The 22649-nt window shown below is 37.4% G+C and overlaps 3 protein-coding genes and 1 non-coding gene across 4 annotated transcripts in view; 2 read left to right on the top strand and 2 right to left on the bottom strand.

Annotated features, from left to right (window-relative positions):
• The window catches only part of LOC123322008 (protein ALP1-like), an 89373-nt gene extending 76620 nt beyond the window's left edge, over positions 1–12753 (top strand). The window contains exon 2 of the mRNA XM_044909822.1: positions 11807–12753. Within this exon, the coding sequence (XP_044765757.1) occupies positions 11931–12716 (786 nt within the window). The 5' untranslated portion in view covers positions 11807–11930 and the 3' untranslated portion in view covers positions 12717–12753. The remainder of the gene's footprint in view (positions 1–11806) is intronic.
• Positions 3317–5473, bottom strand: LOC123321843 (MFS-type transporter clz9-like). The gene is made up of 2 exons (XM_044909621.1): positions 5366–5473; positions 3317–4594 (listed from the first exon to the last, which is right to left on the bottom strand). Exons 1-2 carry the CDS (start codon positions 5471–5473, stop codon positions 3317–3319), a joined length of 1386 nt encoding a protein of 461 aa, XP_044765556.1.
• On the bottom strand, positions 10777–13228 carry LOC123321842. Its single transcript, XM_044909620.1, has 2 exons — positions 12754–13228; positions 10777–11738 (listed from the first exon to the last, which is right to left on the bottom strand). The coding sequence occupies exons 1-2, from the start codon at positions 12926–12928 to the stop codon at positions 10777–10779; spliced, it is 1137 nt and encodes a 378-aa protein (XP_044765555.1). The 5' UTR covers positions 12929–13228.
• A 7524-nt stretch (positions 13229–20752) lies between these two features.
• On the top strand, positions 20753–20825 carry Trnat-ggu. Its single transcript has one exon. It is a non-coding gene; the product is annotated as a tRNA-Thr (tRNA).
• The last annotated feature ends 1824 nt before the right edge of the window (positions 20826–22649 follow it).

Genomic DNA, 22649 nt, shown 5'->3' with positions numbered 1-22649 from the left:
TCTTACAGTTTTGTTCCTTCGCCAACTGCAAGATCACCAGAATCAGATTAATTGTTACAAACTGTAGATTTCATTTTTACCTTATCAGTTTCTTCAACTTTTAAATGACACAGTGAACAAATAATTTTCTCTCACGTTTCCGTACCGTCCTTAGCGTCCAAAATGCAGGTGATGCTCAACACCACAGAACACTTATATACAAGAAGTGAAATGTCCTTAGTAATCCGAGGCAACACCAAATGTCATTTATATGCCGCCATATTTGGTTGTGGACGTAGATATATGAATGGCGGGAATTTTGAATTTACAGGCGCACTATACCTATATACATACTTTTCGTTGTTTTCACCTTCATTGTAAATTTACAGCTTCTATCATTAATAATGAAAACATATTTGGAATTCATGAAAGGAGCTGTGAATTTACATCATTCTATCCTGTGCATCGCCTCGCCATGAGTGAGAGTGCAACTACCTACTGGTGCATTAAACTATTCAATTGTTTACCACGAGAGATTTCAGAGTTCAATAGATTCAGGAAAGGAATCTTGAAATTTTTAATTGATGCAGAACCTTATAACGTCAACGAGTTCATAGTGTCATGTAATACTTGGCTCCCACGAGTATATTGAGGGGATTTTTTTTTGATGTGGTTTTCCTCTTTATTGACCTGTTTGGTGGTTTTGCCACCTTTCACATTATTAGGTTCGATTATTTCTAAACCTTTGAGAGGGATATTTTTTAACGGAAAGCGAGCAGTTATTTGCTTACATGCTTCGATGTAAAAATCAAGACATCTGCATTTGAACAAATTGACCTGACCGGGGGTTAAATCCGACTTATCGAGTAATGTATTACACCTAGGATTTTCAAAATCTTCGATTACCGTACTTGTTAAATATTCCTGCTTCAAAAAGAAAATCGAAAACAGTTCTCAACGTAGTTGTTATTTTTCCCTATAAAATATCTATTTTCGGGTGTTCGGCCTGCATTTCTTTATTCAAATTATTGAATAATGGAAGAACGAAGTCCAAGAAAAAATAATGTAGTTGGATCCTACAGTTTCTGAAGAATATTTTTTGCAGCCAAAATATGATCGTTCATAGACACTTGCTCTATGAAAAATATCTTGAGGGCAGAAAATTGTTCTACTACCCTTTTCACTGCGGCGTGTACTGACAACCAACTAGTCTGAGAAGGGTGAAGTATCTTGTGTACTTTCAAGTCACAAAAAAATTGGAAGCTCTGAAACTCTGGAACTCTTTTTGGACTCGATGAAAAATAATTGTATATGCCTCTTATTAGGTCTTCAATACATCTTGGCAGTTTTGTACATGCATATGATGCACAAAGATGAAAAGAATGGCAGGTGCATTTCAGAATAAAAATATTCTGAATTTCATTTTGTAGCATTGTTGCTACAAAGTTATGGCGCCCCATCATTACATTTGCCCCATCTGATGCAGAACCTATTAAATTCTTTTTATAGGGAATATCAAAGCTGGTAAAAAAATTAATGATGTTCTCAAATGAGGAGACTGCATTAGGGGCTACCAATAGAATGAGAACCAAAAAACAATCTCTAATGCGTTTTTTCTTCTCGTATCGCACGACTAAGCACAAATGTTTAGTTGTGCTTAGAGCAGTTGACTCATCTATAATGAATGGAAACTTATTCTTTCGCAGATCTTCACATAGAATAGCAAAACTAGGTTTACCTAATACATTATCTACAATGGATCAGATGTTTCCTAATGGTAAACGGAAGATTATATTCAGCCAGAAATGAAGCTAATCTTAGAGAGAGAGAGAGAGAGAGAGAGAGAGAGAGAGAGAGAGAGAGAGAAAGAGAGAAACATAACTTTATTGATACAAAGGATCAATTGGCTATCGACCGAAGTCTTCCTGCCAGTTACTACTAAAGTCATTCTATAGATAGTAGGTGTTCGTAAAGTGGTAATGTTGGGCAGTTCCGCCCGTGTTGCATACTGTGTTTCATAATGATGAATCAATGGTTTCCATTATATCTTTGTTCGTCTGCTTCCCAATGAATTTCTTACCCAGTCTCTCAAGTCTCTTCAGTATTGGCTCAACTCCAGTTGTTTCATAAAGTAGTGAATTAGAAGGGTTGTGCAAAGGATTATTAGGATGTCTCATTTTCGTTATTTTCCTTAAGCATGTTCTTTCAGCTATTTCAAGATTTTTGAGGGTTGTTTTAGTTGAGTTTAGTAAAATTGTATTTCCATATTCTAGCATCGGTCTGCATATCATTTTGTAAATTGAAGTTGCAGTCTTCATATTGATACCCATGTTTTTATAGGTGAGCGATCTAAAATGACCCGCACGTGTGATAACTGCTTTTTTCTGCGTTCTTGTATGTGACTTGAAGCTCAACTTGTTGTCAATAAGTATACCCAAATATTTGCACATGTTTGTGGGCCTAATGCTGTTCTTACTAATCTTATTTCTCCGAAATTGTGAAAAGTATGTAGGGGAAGGTGAGGTATGACGGCGACCTTAAGACATTTCTTGAATAAAACCCTTCTTTATAATTGCACAATGTAGGAACTTTTATCAAGAAAATAATCGGTCTTTCTTTTTTCAATAACAATCAGTCTAAAAAAAAAATATATATTCTTCTCATTTAATATCTAATTTGAAAAATAACAAAATCTCCCCGTCTTTCCCCAACTAAAGGGCAAGACGGGGCACCCCCTTGGGTAAGATGGGGTACAGAATATTCAACAGTCTTCATCTTTTCATAATGGGCAGATATGGACAGCTTCATCATCGTTGTCTTCCACTTCTGCACAGCCACAATGCGCCCAATTAGAACAAACCTGGCAAGTGATCCATCCTTCGATAGACTCGGAATACAAGCCGTGGCAGTATAGACATGGTGTATCTTCTTCTTCTGATGTCTGAGCTTCTTCTTCAGCTTGCTTAGTTTTTCGAGATCTCTTATTTCATTTTTTCATTTTCTTTTCGCTTGAGACATCAGGTTTCGGTTTGCTACTGTTTTGTTTTTCCTCTTATTCTGTTTTATATGGAGAAGCAGTGATAATAGCTGCTTTTCCTCTTCTCCAAACTTGCCTCGATTTTTTTCGGCCATTCGTGGAAATGGCATTAACAGTTTTTGGCTAACCAGATGGAATACTGCATTATCCAAAGAATTATTTACTGAGGCTTGTTGTACTACATATGAGGTCGTAGCAGTTGGATGAGGTGGAGTGTTTTCTGAAGAATTTATGGTGGTGTAGGTGGCCGTTTGAGTATCAGTGACGAAGTTATTGTTGGTAGAACTGTCAGTGTCAGTGTCAGTGAGTTGTATCAGCTTCGGGTTCCTTTTCAGCGTTCAATTCGATTTCGGTAGCCTCTGCAGCAATGAAATCATCTTCGGTAAAAATATGTGGATTGTAAGGCGAGATCCCACATGCTTTGAATGCATTAATTGCAGTTAGCATTGTTGCTGCCCGGATAAACGCTTGCCCGAAGAAGTCAGCCACTTGAAATTGCGAAACTACTTTCCCAGGATTAGATCTTAACCATGCTGTTAGAGCCTGATCATAAAATATACTCAAAGACCACATAAAACCAACATCTGCGGGCTGTAGTTTGTGAGTGGTGTGTGGTGGGAAGCATATTATCGGCACACCGTATTTACGTGCTTCATCGATTAACTGCAGATTTTGGGTATGAGTAGCGCGGCCATCTAAAATCAGCATAACTGGGTTGGTTTTAGAAGCGTTGGTGAGTATTACAAACTTCTGAAAGCATTTCAAGAAAATTTCTGCAGTAATCCACCCAGAATCTGAACATTCAGCCCATGAGTTCGGTGGAGCTCCATTGAGAAGTTCGGGCTTCATACGTTTTCTGGGATATATGAACATTGGAGGAAGGTATGACCCTGCAGCGTTGAAACAAATTTCAATCGTTATAGTCGTGCCTCGTTCGGCCGATGTCAGAGCACCTACTTGCTTTTTACCCGTCGCTGCGATCACTTTGGACCGTGATTTTGGCACCACCCAAACACCTGTCTCGTCACAGTTATATATCCTGTCTGGAGTAAAACGGTTTTCGTCAAGTGTTTTTCCTAGCCGTTCGAAAAATGTTTCGACACTATTAAATCCAGCAGCACGAGCCGCTGAAGTATTTTCAGGCTTTCGTAAACTCAAATGAGGATGACGGTTTAGAAATCCACGCAGCCAGTCCTTACCAGCTTTTTCCTTGAGTTCATTAAATTTGTGTTGTCTGTTACGAACTGCTAACTCATAGGCTAACTTCTGGAATTCGGATGTTGACAAACCAAACAATCTTCCTTCCATTTCCTTCAAATAGTCAACACGTATTTGTTCTGCTTCTTCAGAAAACACTGTTGTAATTGGACCTAAGGGAACCTTGACATTCTGTACACTATTTTCTCTTTTTCTTGCTTGGTTAACTTTACGCTCGAGTGTTGTTTGAGGAACATTATAAGCCTTACTGGCCGATTTGTAACCCTTTTTTCCATCCAAAACTTCTTGAATGGCTAATTTCATTTGTGCTTCACTCCACTTTCCTCTATTAGTTTTTCTTTCATAATTTCGGACCATAATCTATAAGAAATAATCAAATTAACCCAACTTATAATTATAATTTTGAATGAAATCTAGATCCAAAAAGAATAGCAAAGGAGCGGGTAAGATGGGGTCCCAACCCCGTCTTACCCCGAAGTAGGTACCCCATCTTTCCCGAACTGGACAGGTGTATTGTATTTTGTAAACCAAAGCAAACCGGGACGAATTAATGATTTAAGAATGGTAAAATAAACAAACATTAATAAAAGAATATATCACGCACCTTGTATAACATATATTATGAACAGTCACGCACTTCATACAAGTCAATAATCAGATAAAACCACGTAAATTTAGAAAAAAACATACTTACCAAGTGGATCCCTGCACTTCTACGCCTAAATTTTACTAACACTAACTAATACTGATGAATACCGTCAGATGGCGTTAAAATAAATTTTCTAGTGGCACTGCATTATCTATTTTGGTAGGGTCCCCATCTTACCTCGCTACCCCGTCTTACCCCACCTTTCCCTAATTAATAATAAGGGCGTTTCTACTTTTCAAAAATGCTTGCTTGTATTCATTAAAAGATGATGAAACATTCTTAACTTGTTTAACTTGTATTTCTGGAATTGGATTTTTTGCCACTACAAACGAGGATATCTGCGGTTGTGCTTTCTAACTATTGGATGATGCCAAGTGTCCTTGAGAAGAACAGTGCTTCCTCAAAGCGCCTTTCCCTAACGCGATATCAATATCATTCTTACATATTTTGCAATACGCGCTGTTTATTCCTTTTCGGCTTACTTGCAACCAGCCTGGAAATTCCTCTTCCCATTCTTTCTTGTAAAATTGTTGGTAGTTTCTTCTTTTTGCACTTGGCGCACTTGTACTCGGTTCTTCATCGGACGACATTGTGATTTAAGATGTAAACTGTTTTCACTAACTAAAAACTCTGATACTCTTCCTACTTCAAGACGTTCAAAAATAATGAGAAAATACTATTAGAAGAAAAATTTAACTGTAAAAGATAGTGAGGTTGTAAGGCTCACTTCTTTGGGTTTGACTATACACAGTAGTGAATTAAGTAAGAAGTAACTGAAGGATGGTTTATTTCATGTTCGTAAATCTATTCATATTGGATCTAATATTTCTTAATTCGTAACTACCTAATTACTCAATGATATTTAGCGATCACGAAGTGCAGCCGATGACCTTGGTATCTGTGCCAAATCCTCAAAAAGTAATGCAATTAAGCTAAAGTGCCGCATTGCAGTTGTATTTGTTCGCCCAAAATATGAAATATTGAAGCCTGTCTGATAATCTTTTCATGAATATCAGTCATTATCCCGGGCGACGGATTCGCTGTACTCGCTATCGGGATCCCCTGGTTCATCTGAGTTGGACCTTAGTGGGTGAAGAGTCCAGTCATCATTGGTTGCATCATGTGGAGCAGTATCCTGCGAATTGTTTACCTGTTTACACCATTTATTCCATGTGTATAGCCCTGCCGTAATTATGGCTGCTGTAATAACTATTGTCACGCTTATTGTGGTCATGTACCCATAGTTTTTTCGCCACCTGTAGTTAGACAAGCCATCTTTCTCCTATTCCGCTTCTTTCCCTAGGTTAGATAGAACTTGAATGTTCATTCCTTCATCTAACATTGGTAATGGGATGCTGCACAAGATGGATGTGGTATTTGCTACCAGTTTACTTCCTTTTCTCTACAGAAAGCAGCAGCCATCCTATATCCTTCAAAATTGTACTCTTTAAGTTCTTCTATTGATTTCCAATGCTCAGATACACAGAGATAGTCAACACAGTGTTTCGCCAATATTTCTTCCACCGTCAGAAATGAGGTTCCAATACACTGAACATTCTGATGAAAGATATTTACATCTTTCAGTATTGGCTTTGACTTACTTCTTTTAGGATATTTGGAGGTCTGCCCAACTCCCTCCGAAAAAAATTCCCGAAGAAAAAGTTTCTCGGCCTCTAGTTGATTGTTATTGCGGAATTTCTTCTCCAATTGCAGAAATCGTCCGACAGCTTTCTTTCTTGATTCTCCAAGGTGATTCGCATCATTTTTGAATGGTAACCATATTTCGTATCTTCCACTCGGAATGCGTGTATGGGTGCTTTTCTAGAATTTCTCGCTGTATTCCATATCGTCCGGTGAGTTGGGGGTGGACTGGATCTCCTCTATTTCCCAGAATTTGGCCAGTTTTTCATCAATATCATGATCGATGTTGGCTATTAATCCCAAAGTTTCTGGTTGTTGCGCTGATAATGGAAATTATCCATCCCAAAGTGGTTTTTTGTAGAATCAGACCCGTTGTCGATTTCTTGAGACCAAGTTTGGATCTGCAAGCATCAGGTTGTTCCATTCATCTGGTATGTGTACGTTGATGTTGGTGCTGGGTATATTTCTTCTTAGTTTGTGCATAACCAGCAATTCTGCGTTGTGTGCATGGGATATTGAGAATCTTGGTTTGAGCTGCGTGAAAATTCCATTTCGAGGTTCCTGCCGCCGCAATTCCTAGGCCATTTATTTCCACATTATGTTTGTATCGAGACAGTCAAAGAAGTTGGTCTTTTTTTTTTGGTGTAGCAGGGGGAGAATCTGCAAAACAGACAAACACACCCTCTCCCGAGGGGGGAATTTTCACTCTCTGAGCTCGAGACCCACTAAAAACCCTTAACTGCTTCTTCATAGGTTCCGGGCATTTTGCCTATTAACCAGTTGACTCTTATGGTTTCTGGACTCTCACACGATCATAGTCGTGTTGATAATTGTATGCTGCCTATAGCTAGAAGTTGGTCTGATTCCGTGATGCACGATTTATGAGATCCCGGATCGATAAGTGCTTTCAAGATTTTTTGTTGGCCATCATTGTTTCGTACTTCCACATAGGCAGTTGCAAGCATGGCTACTTTTTCTTTATGGTTAATTTGATTGGATCTTCCAAGGTGGCCAGATATTGGTTGAGTGGTCTTTCCAACAGTTTCGCTGTTTGTTTGGCCATCATTGGTTCGTACTTCCACATAGGCAGTTGCAAGCATGGCTACTTTTTCTTGATGGTTAATTTGATTGGATCTTCCAAGGTGGCCAGATATTGGTTGAGTGGTCTTTCCAACAGTTTCGCTGTTTGTTTGTGTAGGATTAGTTTTGGGAACTGCTGCGTCGTTGTGAAGGAGCATATTGTGACTGCGATCACATTTTGGACATCTCATTCGTTTTTTGCACTCCTTGTTCAGAGGTTTTCCTTGCATACGAATGACCAGCGTTCATTGACATCCATGGCTAAGAATTGTTTACAGGACCCGATGTGGTGTTCTTCAGAGCAGATTGGACTTTGGCTATTAGAAATTCTCTCTTTTTGTTTGGTGAATTTTCGACATTGAATGAAATTACTTGGAGTTCTGCTCCGTAATGATTTATTCGAATGCCTCCATATACTGGCCATGGTCCAACTCTGGGACATTCGGCAGAGTTTGAACTTTCGAGTTTAAATAATTCTTTTCCACTTGATTGACTTTGGGATTTTGAGTATAATTATTTCGATTCTGTCTCTTTCTACAGTTTTCATAAACGTGTCCAGGTATAATATTTTACAATACGTACAAAAAATTCTCTTGAATTTTGGGTGTAATTGATTAGGATTATGATTGGAATTTGCATTATGAGTATTATTGGAGGTTCCTGGCTGAGAATTGTTGTTGTTACGATAAGAGTTTCGACTTGATTGATGGTTGGAATTATTAGACCTTGGTTTTTTGCGACAATTTTGTGTGTTATGGTTTTTCATTTTACAGTAAGAACAGTAAAGTCCGGTTGAATTATTCGATTTATTTTTTGTATAATTAAGAATTTTTTTCTTGAAGGGCTATATTATAAGCTTCATTCAAATTGTCGATGTCTCGAGCTCTTAACATTTGAGATATTTCCGGTTTGCAATGAATAATAAATCTTCTCAATGCTGTTCTTTGAATTGATTTCTTAATCGCGGTGAATTCGTCTCGTTCGGCAGATAAATATTCAGCTTGGATACATTTTCAATTTTTTCGACTCTTTTGAAGAATTCAGTAATTCCCTCATTCGAATATTGACGAAGTGTTTCTAGTTCTTCATGGCTTTGTGCGACATGCTTTGTTTGACTATAGTACGTTTTCAATTTGGTTTTTAGGGTTGTCCAATCACTTATTTCATCAATATCGATTTCATTTATGACATTCGTGGATAATTGTGATACTACGAATAGAAAAAGACTTGGAATTTGATGTGATTGAGCTAAAGAAAATGCTGAATTTACATTTGTTATGAAAGTGTGAGTTCCGTCCGGTCGCCATTGAATGTTTTTATGTATTTGAATAGAACAGTTAATGGTAATTCTTCAAATGGTTCGTCGTCACTTAGATTATCATTCGCGGTGCCTGGTTTTTCTTTGAGTGACATTTGTGCAGTTTTCATATACTTTACAATGTTTGAACAATTTGACTCGCTTTTGGTTGCGGTGTTTGGGTGGGGCCTTCCGTCGAGGTGCTCCTCTGACTTTGCGTCCGGAAGTTGTGGTTGATTGGTGTTGATCCCTCTGTCTACGGCTTTGGCTCTGGCTCTAGGTTACCCTTGGATTGTTTCTTTGGTGATCCCTTTCTGGCGATCTCTTGTTAAATTGTGGTGGTCCTTTTTTCTGGTGACCCCTTGTTGCGTTGAGGTGATCCCCATCCGGCGATCCCTTGTTGTCCCTTTGTGGGCTGATTATTTTTTGTCCCTCTTGGGGTTGTTTTATTTTGTTGTCCCTCTTGGGGTGGTGTTGTTTTGTTGTCCCTCTTGGGGTTGTTTGGTACCTCTGGGTTCTCAACTTTCTTTCTGGTGTATATATAGATATATTTTCTCAACTCGTCAACACGTTTTAAAAAAAAATAAGGAAGAACTTTTACAAGCGATTCATTCAAAGTCTTTACAATGAATCTTATCTACTAACTCTGTCTTATTCTTACACCTTACATCCTTAAATAGACAAATTATGCCTGATCAGCAGTTGGCGGTCAGTGCTTCTTCATTTACAGGATGTGCCGGATCGGCTTACATATTGTCTCCCCCTTTTGTTGAACTGAGTTCATTCTGAATGTTTGAACTCTGTTAATCCACAATTTTACGAAATTTCATTATGAAAATTTTATACATTACAAGAACAATTATGAGTAAACACATCATCAGGAAAATAAAATAGAGGGTTGAAATGTGGTTGGGATGCAAATTCCATTCGTATAATTTTAAGTATGAAAAATGCGTGACATTCAAAGGGTCTAAAGTTAAATCTTTAATCTGTGAAATATGCAAGTTATCAAGTTGAAATTCATGGTAAAAATGATCGGTTTTGGAGGATTGAAAAGTTTTAAAACCATTAGAAATTATACAATCACTTTTTATTAGGAGAATTTTCTTTGGTTCATGTTCATATGTTAAATGGCCTGAACAGTTTTCTTTAAAAAAATCATTGAAGAGGGATAAATATTGTCCATTTGGTAGGGCTTCTAAGTCTTTGAAAATTGGGGTACGTTTCCTCTTACAAATGTCACGTTTTTCACGCACAAATGCACTCATACACGAAGAGCCCGTTCCCACTTATCCGATCAGTCTTTTTGCCCTGAAACCGGACGCCGGACGTGGGTGTTCACATTATATCCGATCAGTCTGTTTTGCCGGAAGGTCGGTGGTTCGACTCGCCGCCAGTTTACGTTTGTATTTTGTACGCGATGGACGGCGACGATGATGTTCTTATATTGTGGTGGTATTTGAGGCGAATGAGACGAAAAAGATGTAGAAAACGAAGACAACATTGGGTGCATCCTATACTTCGAGACCGATTTTCCACAGGGACATTTGAAACATTGATGGGAGAATTAAGGAATGATGAGGCGAAGTTCTTTAACTACTTTCGAATGTCTTTTTCCTCTTTCGACGATCTCTTGGGAAGAATTTCAATGGACATAAAATTACAAGACACAAGATTTAGAGAGTGCATTTGTCCACAACAAAGGCTGTCCATATGTTTAAGGTACGACCTTTTTTTCTCTTCAAATATTTATATAGGAAATGCTCTTCCAAGGTGGCTAGTTGGATTGGAAAATATTTTTAGGAGTTAAATAAAATACAGATATGTAATTATTGAAATATTTTTATGGAAAACAGTCACATGAGAGCTTTTGCTTTAGTACTCTTGATTAAGATATAATGACCAAAATCCCTCAAAATCATAATTTGATACACTTGATGCTGCTGAAGATTGTTGAGAATGATACGATGACTGAGAGGTTGGTGATGGTGAATGTACGAACGCTGCCGTTTGCTGAATAGATTGTAATGCACTTGTCGCTGCAGGAAATGGTTGAGAATGATACGATGACTGAGAGGTTGGTGATGGTGAATGTACGAACGCTGTCGTTTGCTGAATAGATTGTAATGCACTTGTCGCTGCAGGAGATGGTTGAGAATGATACGATGACTGAGAGGTTGGTGATGGTGAATGTACGAACGCTGTCGTTTGCTGAATAGATTGTAATGCACTTGTCGCTGCAGGAGATGGTTGAGAATGATACGATGACTGAGAGGTTGGTGATGGTGAATGTACGAACGCTGCCAGCTGCTGAAGAGGTTGTGTATGGTATCCACGATATGGATCTTGCCATTCAGTTTGATAATCATATCTTTGGAAACCAACTCTATTTCGGCCTTTGATTTTTTGTATTAGAGCTAAAACTCCTGCTTGGAACTCTAAAGTTTCATCCATTGTGAAAGAATCGACGGCGGGTAATACACCCTTGAAAAAAAGTAAATTTGGATTTTCTTTTTGTTGTGTCATCCTAGAGTCCAGGAACTTAGATATCTTTTCATCGACGTCTGTTGTGCTCTTCGTGCTTTTGGGAATCGAAGGTTTACGAAACTCAGTTGCATTACTAGGACCACTTTGTACATTTCCTTCATCGCAGTTTTGAATAGACTCTTGGGTTGATCTTGGCTCATAAACCTTCTTTAAAAACATCAACTGTTCTTCGTGTATATAACGTCGAGACTTTTTGGCAGCAGATCCAGATTTTTTTTCATCTTTCTTATTTTTCATCGATTTTCGCCATGTGTCTCGAATGTTGTTCCATTTATCAGATACAGATTTTCCTGCAAACAAATAATAATATCATAAAGTTCTGTTGTTTAAGTGTTTCATCCATTTTATTTGTTTTCAGATATTTTGCTTCTGGGTGTTCGTTTAAGGAACTCCACTACTCATATAGGGTAGGAATATCGACTATTAGTAAAATAATAAAAGAAACAAGCGTCATTATTTGGAAGAGATTATGCACAGACTTCATGAAGTTGCCTGATACAGAGGGAGAATGGGAAGCCATTGCAAATGGATTTGAAACAAAAGCTAACTTTCCTCATTGTCTTGGAGCTGTAGACGGAAAGCACATCAGAATTATAAAACCATGCCATAGTGGTTCCATGTTTTTTAATTATAAAGATTATTTCTCGTTTGTATTACTTGCTGTGGTAGATTCAGAATACCGATTCATCTACATAAGTATTGGTTCATATGGGAAAGAGTGTGATTCTACCATATTAAAGAACAGTACCTTTTGGCAAAAGTTTAATGATGGTTCATTAAATATACCAAACCTCAAGCCTGTGCATGAAACCATACATGAAGAAATGCCGTATGTACTCATTGGGGACGAAGGCTTTAGCTTAACACCGAATCTCTTGAGACCATATGGGGGTACACATCTAGATCATGAAAAAAAAATCTTCAACTATCGCTTGAGCCGAGCTAGAAGATATGTTGAGTGTGCCTTTGGTATTCTAGCCAATAAATGGAGAATCCTGCATCGGCCGATAGATCTTCAAATAGAAACGGCGATTAACGTCATAAAAGCTTGTACGGTTTTACATAACTTTGTCCGAGATAAAGACGGTATTAATTTACAACAAAACCCAATAAGTATGGAAACAAGTGAAGAAACGGGCCCGTTTCCACGTCGTCCACATCCTCGACCGTGTAGAGGTGGTCCTACTGCAAATATAATTCGAAGAGCATTTGCTGAATACTTCTCGTCTGATCTTGGTTCAATACCTTGGCAGGAAACAGCTATATGAAACTACCTACATAGCATTGAATAAAAAATTAACTTACCATATTTTTTTCTTTCCTTTTCGTCCAATTTCTCGAATTCAGGATTTAATATTAAGCAAATTTCACGCCATGCTTCTAATCGTCGATTAGTTAATTTGTAATCGTCTAAAGTTTTATCCCACAATACGGGTTTATTTTCGACTAGCGATATTAACGCGCAAGCGTCCACGTCCATTTTCCACTAGCACTAACAACTAATGAGACTAGCGACGCGAGAAAGAGCGGGCTCGTCTTCAGTCTTGACCATAGATTCATCTATGGTCTTGACGGAACGTTCGTTCACACTCATCCGATCCGGGCGTTTTGACTGATCATCGCAGTGGCAAAATGTCCGTCAAATAAATCGGATCAGTCTTTATTCCCGGATCAGTCATAATGTGAACAGCTCCTATGGAGCTGTTCACAAATTGTACTGCCACTGGCACATCCGTCTATTTAGACGGACCGGGAAAATAGACTGATCGGATAAGTGGGAACGGGCTCGAAGGTGGTTTCACTAGTTTATCTCGTGAACAAAGCATCCATTTTTCCACTTTCTGGCATTCTTCATACAGGGACCATATGATTTCTTTTCGTTGTAGGAGCAAATACTTAGGTTGATCTATCAGGTGGGTATTTAGGAAGGGAACAAATTTCAACTCAAAAGAATTATGAGGGATGGAATTTACCAAAGGTACTTTTATAACAAATATAATCTGTGATTCCTCTACTTTCACTGACGTGAAAAACACTGAGTAAATATCTTTCAAGTAGACTAGATGTTTTAATAAATCATTATTTTGAATATAATTTCTGAAGTAATTGAGAGGTAAAATAGACTCGTGCAGCAAATGAAGTCTAGCAAAACTGACGGCTGTATTTATTTCTGAAAGCATTTTAGATATTTTAATTTGTTCAAATTGTAGAAGTACGATTTTATCGAGAACCTGCTGTATTTTCAGGAATTTATCTACTTGATTTATCATGATATTGATTTGATTGTGAAATCTATCAGATATTGAATTAATTATTGTTATAATTCTATTTTGATTTATTTTGATGGTTACTACATTATCTTGTAATGTTCGAAAATATTCTTGATAAAGATTTTCATCTTCATCATCTAAAGTGCCAAAAAGAAACTTGGAAATTTTTCCTTCTATATTAACAAGGCCTCTTTTATTCCTTGATGGGATTAATTCATGCAAGATAAGCTTATTTGCAAAAGACTGATTTAATGTCAACTCATATAAGTATTGCGTCGCAGTATCCCTTGTTTCATTTTTATTAATTATGTCATTTAAAATTTCTTCGTGTTTGTTCAGAATTGAATCAATTTGGGAAAGGTTATAATGATACATGAGGATATGATCATTTTCTACAATATATGTTTTGGGACCACTGAAGGTGATTATATTATTCCTTATTTCTTTTGTTTTCATGGAAAATGTGGTTGTGAGAGAAATTAAGATGAAGGTAGACCATCCTGAAGCAGACGATAATTACTTCTTTCTTTGTTTGATTTTACCCTTATGGTAAATGTGACCTTTATTGGCTTCTTTAATAAGAATATTGTCTAAAATTTTGATCTTGGCCTCTTTGAATCTTGGTTTTAATTTCGCATCTGCCGGTAATTTGAGAAACGCTTTTCGATCTTCGTCTAAACTAACATCCTCAGCTCTATTTTCGTTTACTTTCTGCCTTCTATTATCATTTTTCTTGTTGTTATTTGCTGGAACTTTCTTTAATTTCTTTAAGATTTTGATTATATCGATCGATATAGTTGGAAACTTTTTCATTTTCGGTGTATTCAACAGGAAGACTATAATTCAAATCGGATTTTATAATTTGTATGGGACAATATTTGAGAGTAGAATGAGTGGAATTATTGTAACTTAAAAGTGCTCTATTCAATTTTTCTCTTAAACTCAAATTTTTATCTTCAATGACCCTGATTTGTTCAATTAATGTTGAGTGAAATCCCTCAACAATGGAATTTGATGTAGGATTGTAGTTGGTCACGTAGTGAATTTCGATATTATGAATGGTTGCGAATTCTTGGAATGAAGCATTCTTGAATTCCGTTCCGTTGTCTGTCGTAATTTTCCTAGGAGTTCCGTGATTAGAGAAATAGCGAATACAACATTCTACGATTTCCGCTACCGTTTTGCTTTTCAGAATGAAACACCGTCCATGCCTTGAAAATGAATCGATCAATGTTAGACAGGGTGTTTTTGCAATGTTGATTGTATCAGCGTATAAGTGTTCGAGAGGCTTTTCACCGATTGGATTTTGTTTGAAGATCAGTTTATTTGGTTGGCGTTCATATTTTTGACGTTGACAGATGTCACAACTGTTAACATAACGTTGGGCTTTCAGTAACATATTCGGAAAATAGAATTTTTTCTTGAGGCTTTCTCCACATTTTCTTGAATACCTCGATGTGTGGTTTTCGTTTCATGGTACAGTTTAATTTTTTCCATTTGATCTTCTTCGTTTTCTATGTCTTCCAGCAATGTGTTTGAAATTTCAAACTTGAAACTTCCTGAATTAAATAGTTTTTGTGAATAATGAATAAAAATGATGTTTCGATATTTTTTTTTGGAAGAAAATTCCATATGACTTATCGGGGACTATGAATTCTTTCAGGAATTGTGTGGATTGACTTTCTCCTGAAATAGTTACATTGAGCCTAAATTTTGATTGATTATGTAATTTTACTTTGGTGACGTTGATGTTATTGCCGCTTTTAATGATAATTTGGTATTGGAATGCATTAATTTCTCGTTCGGTGTAGGGAATTTCTGAAATTGGATCTTCTTCGTTAGAATGTACCGTTTCCGCATCTGAATTTTCATCTGGGTTAATTGCAATTAATTCGTCGAAATCTTCTTTTCTTAAGAAGATCTTCATGTGATATTTGTGGCATTATTGATTCTAAATCTGATAACAATTGTTGTTCTTTTTCTGTAATATTAAAATAGTCGATTTTAATCCTGGAAAGGGCATCCGCGTTACTATTAACACCTTTTCGATATTTGATCTCAAAATTGAATTCATCTAGTTTAATTCTCCAACGCATTAATCTCGAAGAGGCCTCTTTTAGTGAAAATAGCCAAGTAAGAGGTCGATGATCTGTATAGATAGTGGAGTAATTCTTATTCGATAGTTGAATAATTAATTTCGGCAGTATTGAGAGTTCTACTCGCGAAGGCCATTGGTAAATCATTAGGTGGATTTCCTTGTGATAAAATTGCACTAATGGCGTATTTTGATGCATCCGTAGTAAGAACAAAGGGTTGATTGAAATCTGGAAATTGAAGTATAGGATGATTTATTAACATATTTTCACTGATATTGAATGCTTCTTGATATTCTTGATTTTCGACATTGATCTTATAATTTTTCTTCAAGCATTGGGTCAATGGTTTGGTAAGTTTAGAAAAATTTGGAATGAATTTTCGATAATAGCCTCTCTTGCCTAGGTATGATTTGATTTCCTTTGAGGTTTTTGGTATTGGAAAATTTTTAATAACTTCAATTTTTTCTGGGTTAGGTTCTACTCCTTTATTTGAGATCTTAAAGCCTAAAAACATTACTTCGCTTTTGAAAAAATTATCCAACTGTATTTTAAGATTTTCTTGTTTGAGTAACTGTAAGACTGTTTGGATATCTGCTAAGTGTTTATCTGGATCTTTAGAAAATATCAAAATATCATCCATGTAGACAACACAAATTATTCCAAGAATAGGCTACAGAATTCGATTCATTACTCTCTGAAAAGTTGAAGGGGAATTTTTCAATCCAAAGGGCATTCTTAAAAATTCGAAATGTCCTTCATCTGTGGCAAAAGCTGTTTTTTCTATAGATTCCTCGTCTAACTCGATTTGATGGAATCCCGATGCTAGATCAAGTGTACTGAAATAATTTTCGCCTTTGAGATGATCTAAGATTTCGTCAATATATGGAATAGGAAATTTATCATCAACTGTTTTTTCGTTAAGTTTACGATAGTCTATAGCAATGCGCCATTTTCGTTTTCCGGATTTATCAACAACAATAGGAAATGACCAGGGAGATATACTTGGTCTGATTATATTTTGATCTAGGAGGTCTGTAATTTGGCGTTTCACTTCTTCTTTATGGACTTCTGGGTATCTGTATCGGTTAACATACACTGGATTATCATCAATAGTTCGAATATTATGCTTGATTTTATTTGTGAAATTTATAGGTTGTCCTGGTAACTGAAAAACGGATTTATTACTTTGCAGAATTTTTGTCAATTAATTTTTCAAGTTTCCATTCAAATGACTTAAGTCTATAGGTAGATTTTCACGGGGTTTTACTTGTTGTAAATGGAGTTCCTGGGAAACAATTCCATTGGTTAATATTCTGTTTTTTAAATCTAAATTGAGTTGTAGGTCTTTCATCAAATTATATCCTATCACACCATCGTATTGGGGATGAAATTTATAGACAACAAATGGGTAGGTTGTATCATAACCGAAAATATTTAAAGGAAAAATCATTTTTTCATTACACGATTCTTTACCTGTAGCTGTTGTGAAATATGTATTTTCTTTATAAATCGAATCAGGAAAATAGTTGTATGCAATCATTGGATCTGTAATAGAAATCGAACTACCGTAATCTATTAGTAATTTACATGGTGGATTTTCTAACTTGATATAAGAAAGACTTGCAATTCTTTCGTCCTTAAAATTTGGGTCATGTGTGATTGATAAGCAGTTTCCTGAAAATTTTCATCTTCTATTTCGCTACATTGATTCTCTTCCGAATTACTGGAATGAACGTATTCATAATCTAGATCGCAATTTTCATTTGTTTGTTCATTTAGCAAAAATTCATGTTGTTCTTCTGTATTAGCTAATTCTTCCGATACAAAGTTCGGTGGTGCCCTTGCTCTGAAATAATTTTCTCTAGGTTAATAGTTTGGTTTAGGTTGTCGTATACTTGATGATTCATTCGATCGTTTTTGTGGCAAAATTCTCGTTCTTATGGACATCGGTTCTGGTTTATCATTAGGTTTATAATGAGGGTTAGGTTTGAAAACGTTAGGTGGTTTACCGAATACTCGTTCATTATTAAAGAATTTTGGTTGCGTTGAATTCTGAGCAGGCTGTATACTTACACGTTGACTTGGGAAATTCTGAATCGAATTATGACTGATATGAGGGCGTGTATTTTGTCTAGAAAAATTTGGGTTTGGAATGGAATGATAAGAGGTAGAGTTAATCTTTTCTTTACTCTTATGAGCATTCTGTAAATAAGAATTGAAATTAGGACTGAAACTTAACTGCTGTCTTTTTATCTCTCGATTTTTCAACATTTTGCAGGTATCATCAAAGTTTCTTTCATTATTATCCAATAGATTTCTTACATTTTCATCAACATTATTATAAATTACTCTTTGACCAATCTTTTCCGGAATGTTTCTATAAATTACAAGTTCGTTATTGTTGAAACCTTGCATTTGTAATTGATAGTCATACTTAACGTGACCATTAATTTTCTGACTCAAAACAGAACACTAGTTTATTATATATATATATATATATATATATATATATATATATATATATATATATATATATAAATTATTTATTCACAGAAAAAAACTAACAGGTATACAAATAGAAACATTTCCCAAATGTTTAGTTGTATTTATATACAACTAGCAAGGAACAAATTTCCTTCAATACTGCTCGTGATGATTTTGTAAGAGTGGAACTCTTGGCACGTTTTTTCTATATTCACCTATTCACCTTAGTTATCAACATCGTCTTTAGAACTGGAATTTGCTTAGAGACTAGACTCCCTTTCCTAATCTAAGGGAATTTGTAACTGGATATTTCCAGATGTCCACAATTTGTTCATCATAGAAAATACATGAAAATCTGTCAAAAACTTCTGAATCTTTATTAGAGTCAATATATTCCTCCTCAATCAATATATCCAGAGATTTTTGAACATCTTCCAGGAGGCTAATTTTTTTAAATCTACCCAATAAAATATCTCCATTTCTTTGGTAAGGAAACAAGTCCACTGCTCCAGATATTTACCAGCCAGCTCTTTAATTTTAGTGCGGTTTTCGAAAACGGGACAATTTTGCGTCCCGGCGTTCAGTTCGGGGACACCGGGACAAGCAATCAAAAAAGGGACAGTCCCGTTCAAAACGGGACGTCTGGTCACATTAGTCATACTGTAGTTTAGTCTGTTTTATCGATTAAAATTTGCTTCAGTTCGACAGAATTATTTAGAATTGGTCCTGAATTTATAATTATTGATGCTTCGTCGATTATTCGTGACTTTATCATGGCGAAACAATAATGATTTATTCGGGCATTATCGGTTAATCCGAATTTTGCGATGTAATTTTCTATTTCCACTATAAATGATTGAAGTTCGTGTGAGTTACCACTGAATTTGGGTAATTAATCTCCAAATAATTTTAAATCATTGATATCCAACTTATTAACTTGACTTACGGAAGGTTGCGTCATTGTTGTTTTAAGATTTTTGAATTTTTAAATTAAATCGTCTATCTTGAATGAAATTATTCAGTTTGTTTCTTACAATATTTATGAAAAAGAGAAAAAATCAAATATTCCTTTGGTCTAGGGAATAGAAAAACTAGGAGGTTAATAGATCAACTCACTTTCGTTGCTTCCGGTCCTGGTTTGAAGGGCGCTACTCCATCAATCCACAGGTGTGTTGTCCGATGTTGATAAGCTCACAAGCAGGCCTGAGAGGGTTCACCTTGCCCTTCTTTTCAGGGATTCAGCCTTTCGTCTTGGACTCTAGCTGGCTCTTTGGTTTGCTGCTACTTTTGATCGGTTTCACTAGTTAGGATTGACGTCACAAATTTTCACAACTTTTTTGTTTCGAATGTTGCTCGAAGAAATAACTTTCACGTTTTCTATTTTTCTCTAGAATACTAGCAACATCCCATCCTCGTCGCCAGATATATTTTCTCAACTCGTCAACACGTTTTAAAAAAAATCAGGAAGAACTTTTACAAGCGATTTATTCAAAGTCTTTACAATGAATCTTATCTACTAACTCTGTCTTATTCTAACACCTTACATCCTTAAATAGACAAATTATGCCTGATCAGCAGTTGGCGGTCAGTGCTTCTTCATTTAAGGGATGTGCCGGATCGGCTTACATATTAATATGTATATGGAATATTTATTTATAAATCTATAGTTGTGTTTCAAATGTTCTGTTTATGATATGTAGCATCCTCATGCATGTAACATGTTGGTTTGCTGGGGTATAACTCAACTCAATGTCTGGGCAATACCTTTTATTTCAGAATTGAATTTTCATTACTCACCTAGCTTTATAGACCACGTGCCACAATCTAACTGTTTTAGTGCCGAATTGTGCCAGGCGCTTCCACCACGTTGGAATAAAACAAAGGAAAATCAGCATAACACCTTTATTCACCATTGAAAAAAATCATGCAAGAGAGAGAGCACATCCTGCTCATCAACTTATATACACAGAACCATAGAACTATAAATCATCTTCTTCGATGGTCACTCCATTGACATTCCGTCGTTTTCTCTATTCTTGACAGCTTGACTTTTACAACAACCTGACTCGGACCAGCTGAGCGGTGTTTGACATATAACGCGCCCCCTGCCCTACAGACATCGCCTTCCATGTCAATCGGCTTTGACTTAATGGAATCAGCTGTGATTGGAATTCCAGAGTGTAATGATAGTTTTTGTCTGAAAATATAATGAAATTGCTTAATTTGTTCAATGATCGGAGGTTCGCATCCGATCCCCGCTGATGTCGCTATATGTCGACGACGCACTGGGAAATGGATATGTAGAATCCCAAAGATCATTGAAAGCGAATGTGTATCCCCTCCACCTATAACATTTCCAATCGCTTTCGAACGCCGGAGTTCGGAAGTGATAATACTAACATGTGAATTCTGAGGATATTGGTAGCCAGACAATGCAGATGGATCCTCACGTCAGCCCGGGTAGCTCAGTTGGGAGAGTACCTGACCGGTAATCAGGGGGGCGTAGGTTCGAATCCTGCTCTGGGTGATACTTTTTTCAGAATTCAATTCCTGTCTGTCATGGAATTCCAGAGTGTTCGATCGCCATTATCATTGGCATATACTTATCTGGTAATTCAGCTAGCAGCAAAGAACCTATCCATTCGTCGTGTATGTTGAATCCGGTACTACGAAGCTTCTGTCTAGTTTCTATAATTTGGTTCACATTCTGAACCATGCTATCACAAACAACTCTCCAGCTTTGTCGAAATTAAATTTCTTAGTGAGCTTATTCGTCTGGCAAAGCCAGAATCGTTAAACATGCATTGCAGCTTACTCCATAGAGATTTGGACGTGGTCGCCTCCTTCACATGAAAGTACAGCGATGGATCTATTGTTAGGATTAGTTTCGCCTTTGTCTTCTCATCCTCTTCAACTTCCACAGCTTTCGGCACGTCCGGTTCTTTGTCCATGTTGAAACCCCTCTGGCACTCGACGAGGGCAATCTTCTCTGAAAGCCGAGACGCCACGATCTTATTTAGGAGTCTTAGTAAAATAGAGAAGATCGTTAGTGGTCTCCAGTTCTCTGTCCTGTGTAGCTCATCTTTTTTCTTAGGAATCAAGATGGTCCGACGATGTACTCCGCCTTCTCTCTATCGCTCGGTCTTTCGCCCTTTCTTGCTTTCTGATATGCCACTCTCGCCCTTCTCACTTGTAACTTTCGCCTCTGGAGATCTGGCGTCCACCAGGCATTCCTGCCAGTGGCTCGCCTAGGTCTCTGCAACATTCTTTCGTTCACACTCGTGATCCAGCCTTCTATTAATCGTACTTTCTCACCAGAGCAAAGGCCGTCGAACCAGTCGAAACCAAATTCTTCAGCCTCCGCCCTAATGAGAAGTCTATATCTTCCCCAGTCAGTTCCTTTTATTCGCCATTTGTTCTCCAGCTCATACGTATCTTGTACTCGCAGTCGCCTTGCGAGAGTTATCAGCATACCGTTATGGTCGCTGATGCTCCAGCTCGACACCACACACCAGTCGTGTGTGTATTGCTCATCCAGCTTATCATTTATCAGAGTCAGATCAATGTCTGACTCCCCTGTAGCACCGCTATAGGTGTACCATTCAGACCACTGGTTCACTACCAGGAGCTCTTTTTCGCTAACAAATTCTTCTATCGCCCGTCCCCTTTCAACTTTTTCCCCATACTCACTCGTCACCTTGCTGTACCACAAGGTGGATGTCGTATTCGCATCCAGTCCAAACAGGACTGGATTGTTCCCAATCGTTTCCAGCACTCTCTATATATCCTAAGTATGGCTCAACTCTCATACTGTATTTGCAATAGACTGATACCAAGTCTCCTTCGAAACATGTGTTCCTGAACCAAACACATATTCCTTCATCACCTATTCCAGGCACCGGTATGACGTCACCACTAGGGTCGTTGACCACAATGGCAGCGCCCCCGGAACCTGATACAAATATTCTCATGGCACTGGGAAACCCATGCACCAACCCGTGACTCAAGTAGAGCTCCTGCAGCAGACATATGCTCACCCTTTCACGCTGCATGCATTCGCCTATTTCGCTCATGACGCCGTAGCATCTTTGCCCATTCAGCTGCAGGAGTTTAATGGTCACTAGTAGTGCTGTGTCCCGCACCGGATTTTCCTCTCGCACGACAGACTCTACAATCGTCCGTCTTCTTACAGTCCTTTACGACGTGCCCCTCGGTGCCGCACTTGCGGCATATATCCTTTTTCACCTTGCAGTCTCTGACAAGGTGCCCGAAATCCAGGCACCGATGGCAGCGCTCAACTATGTTGAGCTCTCTCACTCTGAGGGCCTGGAAGCGAAGGTAGACCCTCCGC

Source organism: Coccinella septempunctata, chromosome X (assembly GCF_907165205.1).
Source record: "Coccinella septempunctata chromosome X, icCocSept1.1, whole genome shotgun sequence".
In the NCBI taxonomy this organism is placed as follows: Eukaryota; Metazoa; Arthropoda; class Insecta; order Coleoptera; family Coccinellidae; genus Coccinella; species Coccinella septempunctata.
This window is presented reverse-complemented; position numbering and strand designations above follow the sequence as displayed.